Here is a 19,624-nt window from a genome sequence, read left to right as displayed (position 1 = left end):
GCAGGTCGCTAGGTCTCTGAGGGAAAAACCCAGTACGTGACGCGTTGTTATCTTTATTGTATTTTTAAGGAATCTGGAACTTATAGAAAGCAAGGAATTAGTAGTATCGGGGAAAGAAGGGATAAAACAAGTTTTGGATGCAGCTTACACTCTGGTAATGATTTTTCCTACGCAACTGCCAAACAGAGGCAAGGGGGAACTACATCTCCCTGCATGCAATGTGGTTTGTATAAACCACAAATCCCAGCATGCCACTTCTCGCGCTCCTCACAGTAGGCATTTGAGAGTCTGCGTAGAACTGCCGAGGCGGCGTTTCAGTAAGCCACCAGCCGTGACAGTGCCTGGGAAATAAAAGCATTTGACGACTGGCTTCTAAAAGGCAAGAGATGGCTTTAGTAAAAATAAGGCGTTGGGTTCTCAAAGGACGTGATAAGAGAAGCTAAGACGCCACGGGCAGGGAGAAACTGGAGCCTTGCCTTTTTGACGTTTGTTCTTCCCAAACTGCGCTTCCGGTTTTTTTCCGAGCCTGTTGAACCTCTGCAGCTTCCGTAGGCGGTGGGTCAAAAGTGCCGATCAAAATGGAAGTCAATCCCCCCAAACAGGAGCACCTGCTGGCTCTGAAAGGTAAACTTTTGCAAACCTGACTTACTCGGTTTTCTCACCAGTGTTTGAAGGCTTTGCCTCTCAGACCTGGCCTCTGGCTTGTAGGTCTCGTCCTAAACATATCTGCATTCTCCTACTCTATCACCTTGATGCCTACAGGGATGAAGCAAGATCTCCTCTGTGCTTGTTATGCTTGAGAGCCTCTTTCTTATAAAGGTATAGATACCTGCTAATCACTCACTCTGATCTGTGCTGTTGTAGTCTACCAGACAGATTCTAGCCGTGGAAACTGATTTCTGCTGCTCCCTCAACCCGGGAAGAGCACTGTGAGGTGAATTTACAGCAGGCGGCTAAAATGGTTTTCGGTCTTTCATGTCTTTTCACCTGGCCCTGGCTAAGTTAGAAGGCCTCAGATTCATAGGTAAAACTAGTCTTATATTGCATAATAGTACAAAGAACATAGACATTATTAGTACTGCAAAAGTTGGCGCACTGTTTTAAAACATCTCGCGGATATGGGGATTATGTCCAAAATGCTTATCAGCCTTCATTTTCTGTACACAGCAAACAATTTTGAGTCAGTTTGAGGCTTTAGATTATTATTTAGGCAAACGCAGTAGTACAAAGTTTTTCTAGAATTGCTTTGCCTTCTAAAACCTTTTATTTGAAATTGTTGGAATTTCATTCTTATTTCCTCTCTTTCCTACCACCACAATTGCACTTTTTATTTCCTGGATTCTTCACTATGTGGTTGCCAGTAGCTTCTTGGACAGGCTGCGAAAATGCTCAATAAATCATTTAAATTCAGTTGACTTGCACTTACCTTCCTTGTGTCATCCATTTTGGGGGACTTTATTCCCTAATTATGAGGTAAGCTTCTAACATTCCAGAAGTTCAACTGTCTCATTTGTAACATAAATTCATATCCTCATAGTTGGGACTAACCACAAAGTTAAATAATACACTGATAGGACTTCTAAGCAGTTTAACTTGAGCAAAGAGCCTGAAGTAGATTATTCCCGGGGGAAAAAAAGAAAAGAAAGTAACTGTCTTGTTCTTTTATCTCTTTCTCAGCCTCACAACAGTTAACCCTCAGGAGGTAGATGTTTCCATATCTCCAAGCTAGTAGGTGATTGAGGCAGTGTTCCAACTGAAAGCTTTTCTCCATCTTGCCTGTACTTCCATATTGCTTTTGAATGAATAAAGTAGCATTTTCAGAGCTCATTCTGTTGCTATTTTGATAGAGTTTTGGAACAGTTCTGTTTGTTTAGACGTTAAAGCATTTTTATTAGCTGCTAGTTGTGATGTTATACAAATTAAATGACATTAGACATTTAAATTTCAGTGGTGTGGAGGCCACAAACAATGGAAGTGTTTAATTATTTTTCTTTATTTTCCAAAACAGAAGATACCTGGAAAGAGTATTTTTAGCAGCTTAAGAAAACAAATGCTTTGAGAATTTTAACTTTGTTAAAGCTGTCTGTTCCTGTTCTTCCCTGTTTTCCTAGTTAGACAAGACTTTGCACAAGTTTTCATTTTCATAATGTTGGATGACAGATATATCAACCTATATGGTCATTTTAGTTTATTTTCTTAAAATGTAATATATTAAGGCACCCTCAGAACATCATTGTCCCTGGAGTACAACAGTGAAAGAATACTCAATGCCATTACAATGTAAGAAAGAAAGAAAGAAGAAAATTAAAGCATTTTTAATTCTTGAAAGAATATACTATTCTGTATTTAGATCCAAATTAAGTATTATAGACTTTAAATTACCATCATTTATTAATTTAAAAGTTGTTAAATCTAGTGGTCATAAATGTCTTAACAATCATTATTCAAAGCAGTATTGTGACTTCACAATTGTCCTAAGAGTGGGAGAACTGTTGATTTTCTCTGATCATTTTTGGAGGAAAGAATTCAGCCACTTATTTTTTACCACAGTAGCTGGGATATTATAGAACCTACATTATGGTTCTTGCATCTTTAGGCCTGATTAGGAAGCATAATTTTACAGATACTAAAAAGCACAGTTCCTGAGCCTGTACACCACATACTGGATCTTATTAATCAGTGACTTCATTTGGAGCAACTTCTATGTTTTAAAACAGTTTTTAGGAAAGGCTTGTTCCTCCTCCTAAGTGAAATTCAGAAGCTGAAGTATTGAAGTCTTGTTACATCCTAACTGCCCCAATTATGCAGCAGAAACTTCATTTCCTAGCCTGGTAAAAATTCCAGGAAAACATGTTCATGTTTTTTCCTGTTTCTAATAATGAATTAAATCACATATTCTTCCTATATATTTGTTGGATAGAACTCATGTCATTTTAAAGTGTAGTGTGATCCATTTTCTTCCAAAGAGATTAAAAATTAGTGATTTTCAGTGTCTATCCAGATGTCTCAAAAATTTGTTAGATTTTAGTTTATTAACATGAATCTATTATTTTAAGAAACACTGATTTACTTTATTTCTGAAATAATCAAAATGATTTTTATATATAATGTCAGTACTTTCAAATCCTTTTTATCTGTTAATGAATATGTTAACTGCTAACATTTTTAAACTAGAAGTGATCTTATAGTCCAGATCCCTTATTTTCATGAGTGCCAGTTATGTGGATTATATTCACACTTAGCAGTAGCTCCTTGGTAATACTGTACTAGGATTGGTTTTTGTTTTTCCTTTTCTCACTGTTTATATATAGGCTATCCCTACCATATCTTATTTTTTGCAATACTTCCACTTTAGGTCCTGTTTACCTCTGATTTGGAAAAAGAGTTTTGTAATTATAAATTACATTTTAGCTCTGAGGAGCTCAGCTAAAAAATTTTCTCCTCATTAAAGTAACTGGATTACTGCAGAATGACTACAGAAGTAATACTACATTATCGACCAAATGAGAGTGATCCAACACAACTGTCCAAAATTGCAGAGAAAGTAATTCAAGACTTTCCTACACGTCCACTATCAAAATTTATTCCTTGGTTTCCACATGATGGGTCCAAACTTCCACTCAAACCTAAAAGATCACCACCTGTGATTTCTGAAGAAGCAGCTGAAGATGTGAAACAGTACTTAGCCATTTCAGAACATGATGTTAAATCACATAGTTACGATTGCACTGTAAATCTATTGGAATTCCAACCTAATTTGAAAAAGAAGCACTTAACCCTATCACACACACTGCACGAACAGACTAATTTGGGAGATCTGGATAAAGGAAAACAGCATCAAATGAGATCTTGGAGTATTTCGCTTCCTAGAAGTAATTGTACTGAAAATATTTCTCCTTTATCTAAAAAGTTACAAGACACTTTAAAGACACTAAATCTGCACTCATTTCATAGAGCAAGATGGACAATAGAACACACTGTATGTAACAGTCTAACTTTGGAAGACATTTGGGCAAAACTCAGTCGAATTATCAAGCACAATGAACTTCCATCTTGTAATGCTACCATCCAGAGACATTTAGGCCAAATATGGGTATTCTGTGATCTTATGTACTGTGAATATGTGGGGAATCTTCTTAAAGGAAGGTTAGCTCTTACTGGAAAAATGAATTTATTTGTGCATAAATATGGTGTTATTTTTAGTATGTGATGAATTCCAGTGATTGTTAAAAATAATATACTGAACTGAAATAGATGAATCCATTCTTAACAAGTTTTTAATTTTTTAATGATTTAATTTTTGTATTTGATCTTTCACTAGCCTAACATTCTTAAGATTGTGAAAAAAATAGTTGTATCATACTATGAATTATAGTGAATAAATTGGATTTGGTGAATTCCCACAATTGAATGTTACTGTAATTTTTCACTCCTCACCTGAAGAGTTGTGATTTTAAATAATAAACTAAAACCAATTCTTTGGAAATGTCATTCAAATGTGTGACTGGTTTAACGTTCGGAGAACAACCTAGATTCTACTGATGTTTTCAAAGTTAATGATAAATTATCAATGAGTTGACTTGAAACGGTACAAAAAATACAGTTTGCCTAAAGCCATACTGTATAGTTAAGGCTATCATCAGTTTTAGCAACAGGGTTGTGTAGCATACAAGTAAGAGGTCAAATTTTTCTTGTTTATTATAATATAGGTAACTCAATTTTAGTGATTGTTTCTTGGAGATATCATGGGTTCCCTATAAGCAAAATGTTAGAAATTGGGTTTACAAGCACCTCATAAAAATTCCCAAAGTCATTAGAGAATAAAAGTTTTGTAAAACCATGTAGGCCATATATTTATTTAAGAGATACAAATGTGTACCATGTACTAGGTGTTAGAACATACAAGGGAAGGTATCAAATGCGGAATTTGTCAGTCATGGAAATTACATGAAGTTACTACTTAAGTAATCTAAGAAAAACCAGTAACACTACTCAGTAGGAAAACAGAAATATGTTTGTCTTGTGGCACAGTGCCTGTCATATTAATGATTCAGTAACATGGTAAATGTGCCTTTTGGAGGAATTCACAACCTGATCTGGCTGAAGTTACTTAAAATATGAGGAATCTATTAATTTAAACTAAAGAGATATGGTTTAATCTAGTCAAACTTTTTTTTATTTCTACTACCTTTTTATTTTCTCAAATGAAACTTATGTCTAGAAAATCATGATATGCACGAATGCTTCGAAAAGTCTTTGAATGAAAAATCAGTGAGGGTAGACAGAGTTTCTAAGGTAGCTTCATTAGTAATTCTTTCTTCTTTTTGTTCATTAAATTTTTACTCTCCAGGACAGCTGGATAAATTTCAAGAAGTAATAAATTATTGCCCACAAGCTTTCAAACAACAGCTGATTGAGCTATTGTTAAGCAATCATAAATTGTGAATTCAGTGTTTATTGTGCATGTCTTATTTACCTTAAGATTGTTATTCAAGGGTTAAAAGTTAGCTCATCATAATATAGTCACTTATAGAGAACTCTTTTTTATAAGTTTTATTATTTTGAAAGTAAAAGGTACAGTCAGATCATGCAATTTTTATGACAAGTTTCAAATCCATGAATCTCATTTTAAAATTAGAGTCTCCATATGTCTTAGATTTAAATTTTTCTAAATTATATAAGCTACCTTCTACTTCTTGGAGAAACAATGAAAAGGTTATTCAGAACTGGGAGAGAAAAGTGAGTTTTATCATGATCTAAAAAAAAGGAGAGATTTCTCATTTACCTAGCTGATACTTAAGAAGTATTCAAGGCCAAAGAATTTAGAATCCACTGCTACTTTTCTGAAGCCTTCTTTAGAATATTTAGAGGCTTAGGACTGATGATTTTCTATCAGTTGCTAATAGTTGAACACATCAATATTTCTGAGTTCTAATGTCAAAACCCAAAATTTACTAATATACATGGGAGAGATGGTTGGGGGAGGAAAGATATATAAAGGAAGATGAATCTGTGAGGGTATTTGTAAAATACCATCAGCAATTTACTCTCTAGGAAAGTGGCAGCAATGTCATAACTTTATTTTTCCTTGGTAGGCTATCTATCATTTCTTAAACTTTTCTAATTGGTGTGTGTTCTTTTTCAGCAAACATGTTCAATTTTTTTAGTTTTTAAAAAACTTACTATAAGACAGGAAATACTGAGTTTTAAGTGTGTATTTGATATGTGGATACCTTGACTTGTCCTAGGAGGAAGGCAGTTAGTCGTATGTTCTAAAGGACTTTCTCAGTTTACTTTCTCAGTAAAATCTGCAATACAAGTTGTGTTTTGTGGTTATTTTCTTTTAAGTCCACCAAATGATAGTATTTCTTACTGTCTACTATTTTTATCACTTACTGTCTACTATTTTTAGTTCCTTTACTCTTTTGAAACATGAAAAATAACTTTGAAAGCTCTTGAAAGCTCTTTTTTAGTAAATTTGACATGTAACCATATATAAATGGTTTTAGAACATCTTCTTGCTTCCTTCTAATTATACTTAATTTTAATTTGTTTTCCTAATTAAAAAATAGGACTGAAGTAGGAGGTTGTAAACAACTCCCTCACCACTTCATTCCCACATCCTTATGTGATTGATCAAAACTGGTTTATGCTGTGTTTGAGATACAATTCTATATTAAATTTTCATGAGGATGTTTCTGATAAGGCATGATATTCCAGGTTTTTGACCCAGGGCTATAAGTAATAATAGAGAGATGTTTGAAAAGAGTAAAATCTCCTAAATTCAAATCTGGATTCTGTCACTTACCTGCTATATAATCTTATGTATGTAAATTACCCTTTTCTGGTATAGTCTTTACCTGTAAAATGGAGTTGATGATAATAGTACCATGTAATCAGAACTTACAAAGTAGTCATGAAAACTAAAGATGTTAGTTCTTGAATTTAGCCTGTTCCCAGAACAAATCTTAGTTTTAAGGTGTATGTCAGTATATCATCATTTCTAGACAGAACTAATAGGACTCAAAGGACCACTTACTGACCTTCTAGTGTCCAATAATTATATCCAAGAAATTAAACCCACCAACATTCTTTAGACTAATCTTTTGGCTTAAATTTTCTGTACAGCTTCAAAATGGTATGTCTAAACTTTTTTTTCTTTAAAGCCCTGTTTACCTTAAATATAACTTATGCTGTAAAAATCTCTTTATTTTAACTGGATTGAAATACTTCCACATCTCATTTTTCTACTCAATAATTCATCAAGGTTGTTATTGTTAGCACTTCACAAAAGAGAAGACTAACACTGAGACCTAGAGAAGCAACTCATACACAAACCAAAAAAAAAAAAAAAAATCCCTGTATTTTTCAGTTTTTCTATTTCTACACTTGCATTTCATTTTTATAATTCATTAGAGTATGAGTGAAGCAAATTTTTTGACTTATATAAATATACATTAATGTTTGTATTATATCATTGTTGTGTAACAATGTTAGGAAGTATATTCAGTTTAGAAAATGCAGATTATATTTTATTTTAACATAAAATTGAAAACATACTTAAGAATATTAAAGTACTATCAATTTTACCGATTTTTTATCATTTACATAAAATTTTATCAACTTTTTAATGATAACTATGAATAGCTAGATACCAGAGACATTTTGTGGGGATGGAGTGGGGAATGGGATCAAAAACAGTGGGGGGAGGGAAATGCACTGGACTGTGTTGATGGCACATGGGTGATTTGGTGATGGGAAGCCCAAAGGGATTGCAGCTGAGATGGAAAAATGCACAAAATGATGTAAAAATAAACTTTTATAGATTTTTTAAAATTTATCAGTGTTTTTTCTTAATTTACAGTGATGCGTTTGACTAAGCCTACTTTATTCACCAACATTCCAGTAACATGTGAGGAGAAAGACTTACCTGGTATGTCTTACCTTTAATATGCTTTCATCTAGGAAATGCTGAAACACCTGAGAATAAGCCTAGCCTTGCCAGCCTTATGCAAATTTCTTTGTTGAATTCTTTATTGGCTGTTTTTATGTGAGTAGTGGCCAACTGAGAAACAGGTCTTACTCCTAATCTATCATTCCAGATAATATTGTTAACAGTATTATCTTTCGTATCTTTACTAGGTACAAGATACATTCACGCCAGTGATACTATTAAAATTCCATTTATCCTCTAATATTCTGTCAGGCTTTGTTCTAACATTCTCTTTATTTAAAACTATTGGGATTTTTCTATCATATATTGTGTCATTCATGTTCCTTTATTTCTGAAGTGTTCTTTCTCTTTGATAGAATTTTTTTATCATGTTATTTGTATAAAAGACTAAAAAATAGATTTTTAAAATGTAATTTTTGTCAAAAGTTCTTTTTAAAATCTCTCTCCCAACTATTCCTTTACTTACAAAGTAGGGATTAGAACTTAATATTTTTTTGGGTCCTCCCTGGTGGCACATTGGGTTAAATCACAGCACTGCGAAACTAGCTGCAGCCACTTCAGCACAAGCTCAATCCCTAGCCAGGGAGGTGACCCACATGGTGTGGCAGACCTCGCCTGACCTGCCTACTGCTCCCCCTCAGCAGTGTACTTCATCAATCTGCCTTTTATGCTCCCACTCTGTCTACAGTGACTCCTTTCACCCGCCTGCACTTCTCGCCTGTACCCCAGTCCTGTATGCACAAATAAATAAACCTTAAAAAAAAAGAACATAATATTTTTCTTTTGCTACAGGAGATCTCTTTAACCAACTCATGAGAGATGACCCTTCAACTGTAAATGGTGCTGAAATTTTAATGTTGGGAGAAATGTTGACTTTACCACAGAATTTTGGGTAAGAATGATAATACTCACATAAGAAATGCAAAAAGCTGTTTTTACTAAAACCCATATATCCTTTACTTATTTAACAAACAACTGAGTATCTTCTATTTTCCAAGTCATGTCCTTAGCACTTAAGAATGGAGATCAACTGTGGCTCATAAGAAGCTCATAGTGTGGTGTGGGGAAAAAAATGACACTTAAGCAAATATACAGTCAGAGAGCAAGCATATTTTGTTAAGAATAGATAAGGCAGTGATGCTCAGTGCGGTTGGCTAATTACCTTCCACAGTCATCTGGAATACATATTAAAATGTTGATTCCCAGTACCTTTTACAAAGATTAATTCAGCAAGTGGGATTAGGGTGTGTGTGACTGCGACCTGGAAATCTGTGTTTTAAAGTTCGTAGTATTTATACTACAACTTAAAAGTTTGAGAACCTGTGAGATGGAATTTGCTTCTTAACCTGGAATGAAGAATGATCTGCACACCTGAAATGCTGTATTAATTTGATCTTTAACAAGACACGCTAGAAGTAGAGAAAATGAAGAGGGTTAAAAGCTCTACTGTTCTGTATATAGTAAGTTAATTCTCTCAGTAATCCTGTGAGGTAGTTATTATTATCCCCATTTTTCCAGATGAGCAAACAATTTGAGAGTTTAAATAATTTGTTCAGTATTATGAAACTAATGAATCCCAGTGCTGAACCCCTATTCACTTTATTCTAAATCCTATTGCCCTTCGGTCCTCCCTGGTAGTTCATCTATGAGGCTACCGCAGCCACTGCAGCACAAGTTTGATCCCTGGCCAGGGAGGTGACCCACATGGTGCAGCAGACCTCTCCTGACTCACCTGCTGCTCCCCTCAGCAGTGTATTTTAGTACATTGGCATGTTTTGCTCCCCACTCTGTTTCTGGTGAATCCTCTCTCCACTACCACCCCATTTACCTCTGACCAGTACCCCAGTTCTGTATGCATAAATAAATCTTAAAAAAAATAAATGCTGTCACCCTTCTATATTCACCAAGAAGTGAATTTGCTTAATTAATGTTACCGTTTTCTTTTCATTTTTTGCTAGATTACTAGGTAAGTATAAAGAAAAGACAGCTGGTACTTAAATCATGTCTAGAATAATGGATATAGCTTTCTTTGGCAAGTGGGAATTTAGAGCAAAGCTCGAATAAACTATTAAATGAGCAGCCAATTTGTACTTCTTTTCCCATTTTTTTTTTCATTCTCTGGTGTGGGTATTACGAAAATATACTGTGATTAATAACTGTGTCCAACAAATGAAGTGTATTAAATCAAGAAAATAAGTGGCATTGCAAAGGTTAGCAATTATATTGTGGCGTCCACCATTCTTTTGTATCACTGATCTTGTGACTTGAGTCACAACATATGACATGAGTTTCCAGCTCTAGAGATCTCTTATTTTTAGTGTTTGAAGCAAATGTTAAGTCAAAAGACAAATTTTGATTAAATTAGCCTACAGCGTAACACTGGAGAGCCTATTTCACTATGTAGTGTAACAGATTCTAAGACCGGCATTATTTTACTGCTACATTGACAACATTGGAAACACTAATTTTTCTCCCTACTTTTTAAATATACTGGCATGGCTTTGAATTGCTTAGAAATAAAACAAAACAAAAATATGCAACTCTAGGTTGGTTCTCTTCTTACAGAAATGCTTGTACTGCATTGATTTACCTCCTTCAGATATATGGCTTCTAACAGGCAGAATGAAGTAAGTGCCATATCCATGGTATAAAAATAAGCAGGCTTGGGAGCCTAACTAGCACAGTTGGTAGAGCATGAGGCTTTTATACACATGCACAACATTGTACCTGTATGTTTAACTGTACCTGAAATCTGTTACTCCACGCCTGCCATACGAGTGGTAATTTTAGGTAGCATCTAGATGAAGTTTTAATCCTGATGATAATACTTGGTTGTTCTAGAGATGAAATAAAATATTGCCTTATGCCTTTGGAAAAAATCTGTAAAATCTGTGACTAACAACAACCTGTGCTTACCCTGTCACAAGTTTTTATAAAGATGAGGAGCTTATCACTTGGGAGCTATTCAGCAAAATATCCAGAATGCGAACACACTGTTACACTGTGAAATCAGCTCAACCATGAATAGATATCTCTGTTTATGGCCTTAACAGACTTAAGAAAGGAAACCTCATAGATGCTGGGAGATAATCATTAGAATGTTTGTCTCCCTGCACTCCTGATTGTCAGGTGACAGGGCTTACCTCCAAATTTACGCACTAAGGACTACTCCTTGTGCATGCAGAGCTGCCACCTGAGAGTTCAAGAGGATGGGTGGACTCTAGACTATCCAAGGCTGAGCAGACACTAAGCAAATCCATTCAGTTATAAGTCTTATACTAGTTCTGGGTACATGTCAGTTCTGCTCCAAGTCCACTTTGTTTTAATTTAGCAATAATAAACATATATTTGAACTCATTTAGTCTGAAGTGAAAGCTCTCCATTAACCGATAGGTCTCTGTCTGACCAGTGCCATAGAAGAGCTGATCTTGTTTGGCATTGCATTGTGCCTCAGCAATACTCAGAAATGTAGAATCCATTTCTGCTTTCATGGTGTTTTTTACTCAAGTTCAGGGCAGACACATAAATCAACTGACTGACAACAGTTTCCCATTGGTTCTGAATATTCATCAAAGTGGAACTCAATACATGTCCATTAGACTACAAAGAACTCATAGCCTTCCCTGAGGGAATACAGAAATGTTGGACTGGCCTGACCCAGGTTTTGGACCAAATATAACTTCTTTATAGGGACAACGGTGAAGACTGTACTTTTTGTTGCACAATACGCTGCTGACAAATCTGTTTTATTTCTAATGTAGCCTTCCCTTTCACCATCTCAATGTTTAAGATTGAACTGACCCAAGCCCTATTCTTAGTGAATCCTCTGCTCATACTCGTTTCCACATTTTTGATAAAGTTACCAACTTCAGTGTCTTACTGGATACTTCTGGTACTCACTCATTGGTTTTTCCAGTTGGGACTTCAGGCTGCTGGGTCGGACCTGCATAGCTGGTGGATCTAGTCACAGTGGAAGTGATAAAAGCAGCTGATTTGCCCTGGAGCTCAGCTGCCGGCCCTGACCCAAATCCAGATAGCATTGCTGTCGGCCACTCCCCAGTGTGTAACTTGGAGCCAGGTACACTGGAAACAGTGACAGAAGCCCCACTCTCAGGGCACAGCTGCTTACCCATGCAGAAGCCCAAGAGAAGCTGGCCAGCTGGCACTGTCACCACTGCAGCAGCTGAAATTACCCTCACTTCCTCCTCCGCAGGCATGTTGGTCTCTCCATTAATGCTGCAGCAATTCTGTAAAGCCATTACAAGTTATGTTTTCAAAAAAACAGCCTGTGGAATGGGGAAACACTCATACATTTACATGGTTAAAAGGAAAAAAAGTTTTACCCAAATTATACCCTGTAGTTCTGGCTTGCTTTCATTAAACAAACAAACAAAAAAAAACTAAACAGAGTGTTAGTAACTCCTAGGGTGATAGAATTTTAACGTTTTTCCTTAGGTCTTCTATAGCAGGTCCTCAAATAGTGGCATTTCAATGTTGTTTTGTTATAAAGTTGGTAAGAAAAAAGTCAGTTCTGGCCAATATTAAATGACAGGGTTATTGAAGGACCCGCTTTCCTTGTACATCATTTTAAGTCAAGGTTGCCAAGAACATAGCAATATTGAAACTTCTGTACTATATAATGGTAATTTTTTTGAGCTAATTTTATCTAAATGTCTTTCAGAAACAGTTCTTCTGTTCAACTTTCATCACCCTCTGCAGTCTTTAGTAAATATATCATCTAATTAGGAGCTCTAAATTTTTTTTTCCTTCTTTTGCTCTTAACTGTTTTCTTACACTAGATTATTAATGACGTAGTTCTGTTTGCTATAATTTGAGACCAAAAGAAATTTTGATTTTTTTTAATTTACTGAATGTGTTCACTGACTAGTATCTTAAAGACTTAGAAATATATTCATATAAAAATATAAAACAGGATAGCCAATTGTCCTTTATTTTTCTTTAATTAGGGTAACTTACAGAAATCACCCTTCAGGTCAGTGACATGATTCTTCTAAAATCAGGACATTAAGTTATTTCAAGCATGGAAAATTATCTCTTCATGCCCCTTCAGATATGAAGACACTTAGTTGGTTCTCTTTCCAATGAAACTGACATTATGTGCAAAGTTGAGGATTAAAGTATTTATCATGTTCTGTAGATTAAGGCATATTTTGAATTGCACTAGGTAATAAATGAGCAGCCTTGTGTAAACAAAGGAATGTGAAAGCATTATTTCATTTGATCACTGTCCTTTAGTTATTTTTTCTCTATTGAAATTCTGAGTTATACTCAAAATGGATTGTTTGTCATGAAACTTACTTGGATTTGCCTAAAATTTTATTTTGTTTTGCAGGAATATATTTTTGGGAGAAACTTTTTCCAGTTATATCAGCGTTCATAATGACAGCAATCAAGTTGTAAAAGATATACTGGTAAAAGTAAGTGGCATTTTTTGTTTGGGATATATATTTTTTAAGTTTTAAGTTTTTATAATTGTCTTTTGAAACTTCATTAAAATGCTTGTTTGAAACTGGACTTATTGTCATTAACAGCTGCCATTAATTGAATATCTAACAGTATAAGAAATTGTAAGAATCACAGAAATATTTTTCCTTATTCAAAGTGTGTGATAACTTAGGTAAAAATATATATATACTAGTTAGGAGCAAATAACAGTTCAGCTTTTTGTTAACATAATAATGGTTATCATAATAAAATTTGAAAGCGTTAAGAAAAATCATGGGGTTTATGTCAGTCAGAAAGGCTCATTGGAAGAAAGGAAACAAATGATCTTGAAAAAATATTAGAATTTATATAAAAGAAAAACACTGTAATCACGAACAGAAACAGGAATACATAAATGTGTTTTTATAACAGTGAACAGAATTCACTTGATAAGACTATGTATGGTTGGAATGATATATAGCCTAACAATGGGACATCTTGAAAGCAAGGTTAGATTTTGTATGTTTTGTTTGTTTGTCTTCACAGAGTAAACAATGAAGACTTTTGAACAGAGGTATCACACTCTGTCAGAAGATTGATGGGAAAGTAATATATAGTATGGTTTGTAGGAAAAGGACAGAAAGAAGATCCTTTGCAGTACTTAAGATATCAAGAGATAGAATTTGCTAACCTCCATTTAAAAAAAAAACACAACTGAAATTTATTCACAAGAAAAAGGATTTAAAAAAAGTAAAAGTTCACTGCAAGAGAAATTACTTTCCAGGCAGTTCAAATAATGAACTTGTATCATTAGAGAATTGCTAAAAAGAAGTCCAATTAGAATGAATTTGAAAATGGTCAACTATTTTTAGAATTGAAAAGGACTTAAGAAGACAGCTATTTCATATTTCATATATGATCCAGCTTCCAGAAGTAATACAAATTTTGGCCTGCAAGTACATGTTTGTCATTATGAATTGGGTTTCTGTCTCTCATTAGATGAGGTATTGGCAAACGGTAAACTGCAGGCCAGATTTGGTGTATTGCCTGATTTCATAGACTTTAAACTAAGAATTTTTTTTTTTACATTTTCAAATGTTTGAAAATAAATAAGTTTAGTTTGTGATGCAAAAATTATATGAAATTCAGATTTCCATCTCCATAAGTAAAGTTTTTGACACACAGCTATCCTCATAATAGTATATATTTGTAGATGAAAATTGGGGTACTTTACAGTCTGTGAAGTTCATTTTGGGGCACTTTGATATTTTTAGGTAAAGAATGTCCTCTTATAACTGAGCAAAGTGTGGTTTCTTTAATGGGTGACTTGTGAAGAAGGAAGAAAGTGTGTGTGCTTGATTTTTCTTACGAATTACTGCTCCCAAATTTAATGCCCTTTCCTCTTGAAGTGTTACCTTTTCAAGATTGCCTCTTCATAATCAAAAATATTGTTAAGTTCTTTCTTTGTAGACTGTCCTCATCTACTAGTAATACATTTTCTCAGTGTTTTCACACTTTAAGTAGACTTGGTGCTGAGTAAGATCATTCTCATTTCTGTCTATACTCTCCTTTTTCTCTTCAGCTCAATTTTTCCTCAACTTCTCTTATTCTTTTTAAAGGCTCATAGCAAGGGCATGAGAAATAACTTGCAGAAATTTGATACTTGTCTGCCTAGAGGTAATTTGCAATGTAGGTATTTACTGCTTTCTAGTTATATTAACACAAGGTTTTGTATAGTTTAATTTTTTTAGTTTTTTGAGACTGACTTGGGAAACGCAAAATTACACTGTTGCAGTTACGTCAATAATGCAGAATTCTTCCCTCAGACTTTAAATCTTTACAGCTCTTTGAATTTTTCAAATCATGGGGAAGAGATTGTAGAGCTATATAGTAGAACTTCTTGTATAATCTACTATGTTTAGCTGGAACCACTAGTTTTTTAGTTTTTAATTGAAAATATTCTTAGCAATGTTAACATGCCACCAAAAAAGAAGAAAATATTCTACAAAACAAAAAACATATAATTAGTATTATATAAATAAAAAAATTAGTAGGTAGCTCCTGTGGTATTATATACCAGTTATTCTGCTACTTAAGATGGTATCAAAATCATCTGTAGGGCTTATTAAAACATTGATTGCTGTCCTATGCCTAGAGATTCTGACTCAAGCATTATCTGGAGTAGTATCCAAGAGTTTACATTTCTGACATGTTCCCAAGTGTAGATGATTCTGTTTGTCTGGGAACCATATTGTAAGAGCCTTTGGTATAAATGAGACCTTCATTTATTCACCCAACAAGTATATATGTGAGGCACTCTTCTAGATACTAGATTATAAAAGGAAACGAGGCAGACAAGGCCCCTATTCTCTTAAAACTTGTTCTAGATGTTTTAGGATATTTGTTCTCTATTAAACATGAATTCTTAACTAGCCAGGCTATCTCATACTTCTTTTTTGATGGCAAAGATGTCTAAGGACATCATGGGCTTTCAAATTTATGTTATTTTTCTATAGCTCTGTTTAACTTACTTGAAATGATTCCGTCTTACCCATTTCCTCTCCACTATTTAAATCCTACTCATTCAAAAACCAATTTTCAGGTTGAAGACTACCCTGCAATTTAAATTATGTTCCCTTTCCCCAAATGAGCTTCCTTTACTGTTTCTCCCAGCAATTTAAACTTCACAAGTGCAGGAATTTTGGATTGTTTTGTTCACTAATGCATCACTAGCTCCTGGAACAAAGTCCTGGTAGATAGTAGGTAGTTAGAAAATAAATATTCAGGGCTTCCATTATTTATGATAGTAAAAAAGGGAAAAGGTAAATATATTCAGTATATAATGTATACTGTAGTTAAGATTAATGATTTAAAAACACCATATAGGCAAATATTGGACAGAAAGTCTATGGAGTTTGACTGTTTATTCTCTTCTCGTCTTTAACTTTCAAAGTGTGTGTTCAAGAATGGGTTCTCAACCTCCACTTATTATTTGTATAACCTTGGATAGTTGTTACTCTCTGTACTTTGGATTTATTGTTTGGAAAATAGACAGACTAGGCCCTCTCTGGTTGCACAGCGGGTTAAAGCACAGCACTATGAAGCTAGACGCAGCCACCGCAGCAAAAGTTTAATCCCTGGCTAAGGAGCTGACCCACGTAGTGCAGCAGACCTTGCCTGTCTTGCCCATGCTCCCCTCAGCGGTAAATTTTAGCCAATCCACCTGTTCTGTTACCCACTCTATCTCTGGTGAATTCTGTCACACACACACACACACACACACACATCCCCCACAGCATCTCTGGCCTGTACCCCAGTTCTTGTATGTATAAATAAAATAATCTTTATAAAATAGAATAGAACCTACATCAGGAGTGTGGGTGTTAATGTGTTTAGAACAGGGCCTAATATGTAGTACATGCTGAGTAAATGTGAGCCACTGTGATTTTATAATTACGCTGATTATGATAGCAAAAGACACAACACTAATATTCCATTTCAGAGTGCTTAGAATCAAGAATATTAGAGTTAAGTGCAGAAAACCTGTTAGCTATGTAAAAAAAAAAAAAAATTAAAATCATTCTAACTCTTAAGTACATTTCTTTCCCTAATCCCCATGACATAATGCAATCTTTGCTTTCTCTGAATTTTTCTTGACATTTGCCTTGAAGTTTTATCATAACTTCATTCATTCACTGTTCAACAAATATTTATTAATTGCCTACTAGTGCCAGGCACCGTGTTATAGTGGTGAGCAAGAGAAGATAAGAGGTTCCTGCCTCCATAGACCTTACATTTCTGACAGGGCAGACAGAATAAACAAAACATAGATAAGGTAATTGTAGATTGTGATAAATGTTACAAAGAAAGTTAAAGCTGAAAATGTGATAGAAATAACAGACTAAGGAAGATGCCTTTTAGACAGAGTGATAAATGTTCAAAAGGGGGATAAAATAGTTGACTAGGTGGGAAGAGGGGACTATTTAAGAAAAGGTAATACTTTATAGTTGCTGACTTAATGGGCCGTTTAGTTCTATAAGTCAGTTGGTTTCTGACACCTAATACTGTTTTGAATCATTATTTATCTTTTAGTATTATATTTTGACACATCTGGATTTGCTCTGTATCATGCCCAACTGTATCTATATTTTAAAACCATATGTTAATCAAACTGGTGCCTCAGATTCCAATCCAACATAAAAATTATCATTGTAATCTTCTCCCTTTTCTTATTTGTACCTTTTGTTGTTTCAGAATTGTTAATCCATACCCTTGTGACAGAACAAATGTACCAGCTTGAGTACATTTAGCTACCTTTTTTTTTCCTTTAGCCTTTGTTTGCCAAATTTACCCTTGTATTTTTTCCTCATTCCTTCCCCGAGTTTGGTTTTGTTCTTTTGTAACACAGTTAGCTTCATTTGATACACAGTTTGTATATTATTTTGGATTCCCCTACTTCCTGCCTGACTTTATTTGTTTTGATGTGTACATGTGAATTATTTTGATAATGTGTGTGTAATTAGAAACATCAGACTTTGTGCAGAAAGTTTATACAGAGAAGTAGTGTTTTCCCATTATCCTTCTTACTCGTCCTGTTTCCCTGTACTTTCCATCCATACTCATCCATACCATGCAGGTCACCGATCTCATTTGAATATTTTACCTCTTTCTTTCAAGGCTGATCTTCAGACAAGTTCTCAGCGTTTAAATCTTTCAGCCTCCAATGCTGCAGTAGCTGAGCTGAAGCCTGATTGTTGTATTGATGATGTCATACACCATGAAGTTAAAGAAATCGGAACACACATGTAAGGATTAATTTGACTTGTGCTGAGAAGCTTATATATATGCCTTCATTTGAAATTTTGGCTTTATTTCTATTTACCATTAAACCTAAAAATCTACTTCAGAATTAATTTTACTTTCTTTATTTTCTTGCTTACCATAAGCAAACTTTAAACAAATAGTTGTTTTGTAGTGGATGAAAATTATCTCATTACATTTATGTATCTATAGGCAATTTTTAAAAAGTGCAAATGCTTAAAACACTGCAGTCTGTATAAAATTATATTATTTTAAAATGCTAGCAGTTGATGTTTATAGCACTTATTTTAAATTATAATTTTTCACTTCTGTGTTCTGTATTTAACTGTGTCTTTTCCCTGAGAACTCAAAATATAGAATCACAGTAAGAAAAGGTATGAGGGAGGAAAAACATCTCAAATTTTGTATTCCTTTTATATATATCTGATATGTACACATATATATACATATATATAAATTATTTGTTATTTTTTGAAATGCTGTTGTTACAATGAAAGTTTTAGTGTTGGATTGGAATTTCAGTTTCAATGTAAGAGGCAACTATGAAAATTCCAACAATCTAGAGTAGTTTTATACTTCTCTGTCTTGTCATACCACCCTAATAACCAAACAATTCACAAAGTCCCACCCTTATTAAGGAACTCTCATTAATTTCTCTCTTCAGCTCCACTTAGGTCACTTTATAGTCGCTTCTTGTCTTTTTCTTTTAAAGTATGTAGTATTAACTATTATTTTATCGGTACATTTTGGTGACAAGCTCTTTACTAAATGTTCTGTGGTTGGAATAATATTTTCTGGAGTTCAAATTTAGGCTCCTTCATTTATTAGCTATGTGACCTTAGATAAGTCACTTAACTCTCCAATGGCTTCTTACTGCCCTTAGGAAGTTCGGACTTTGTATAGGTTTTACAAACTTTTCCAAAACATCCTTACCCATCACTCTAGTTCTCACCTTTCTACACTCCTATTACAGGTATACTATATTCTTTTACAATGGAATGCCTCTGTCGTTTTGTTTAGTTAACTTCTAGTGAATCCTCTCACCTTCCCTGCACCTTTGGCCTATATATACCCCAGTTCTGTATGCATAAATAAACATCTTTTAAAAAAAAAAAGAATCTAAATGTATTGTTAGACTTAATAAATTCTAAATTTAGGATTTATTGTCTAATTTATCTAGAAATAATATTGTTAAAAGTAATAATCTTCTGTCAGCTTTTTTTTTTAAGTGTTTTTGATTTCTTAAAGTTATACATTTTTAAGAATTTTTCCTTTCAGTTGCATTTATATTAAAATTTCTTTTCCGGGCCCTCCCTGGTGGCGCAGCGGGTTAAAGCACAGCACTGAGAATCTAAAGCTGCTTCCGCATGAGTTCGATTCCCGCCTGCCCCGGAGGTGACCACA

General features: G+C 34.4%; 2 protein-coding genes across 3 annotated transcripts in view; both read left to right on the top strand.

Annotated features, from left to right (window-relative positions):
• The first annotated feature begins 58 nt into the window (after positions 1–58).
• Positions 59–19,624, top strand: part of TRAPPC13 (trafficking protein particle complex 13) — a 35,570-nt gene continuing 16,004 nt past the window's right edge. For both annotated transcript variants that reach the window (XM_004678262.2, XM_004678261.2), the window contains exons 1-5: positions 59–624; positions 7,865–7,933; positions 8,747–8,846; positions 13,308–13,392; positions 18,077–18,204. In XM_004678262.2, coding sequence (XP_004678319.1) covers positions 579–624; positions 7,865–7,933; positions 8,747–8,846; positions 13,308–13,392; positions 18,077–18,204 — 428 coding nt within the window. In that variant the 5' untranslated portion in view covers positions 59–578. The remainder of the gene's footprint in view (positions 625–7,864; positions 7,934–8,746; positions 8,847–13,307; positions 13,393–18,076; positions 18,205–19,624) is intronic.
• LOC101620916 lies at positions 3,362–4,301 on the top strand. Its single transcript, XM_004678258.1, has one exon. It carries the CDS (start codon positions 3,470–3,472, stop codon positions 4,208–4,210), a length of 741 nt encoding a protein of 246 aa, XP_004678315.1. The 5' UTR covers positions 3,362–3,469; the 3' UTR covers positions 4,211–4,301.

This window comes from Condylura cristata, unplaced genomic scaffold (genome assembly GCF_000260355.1).
Source record: "Condylura cristata isolate star-nosed mole 26May11 unplaced genomic scaffold, ConCri1.0 scaffold00007, whole genome shotgun sequence".
Taxonomy (NCBI): domain Eukaryota; kingdom Metazoa; phylum Chordata; class Mammalia; order Eulipotyphla; family Talpidae; genus Condylura; species Condylura cristata.
Note: the sequence above shows the minus strand (reverse complement) of the source record. Positions and strands in the feature narration are given on the sequence as shown.

Coding starts and splice junctions, on each gene's coding strand:
- LOC101620916 (XM_004678258.1), top strand. CDS start 3,470: ATGACTACAGAAGTAATACTACATTATCGACCAAATGAGAGTGATCCA.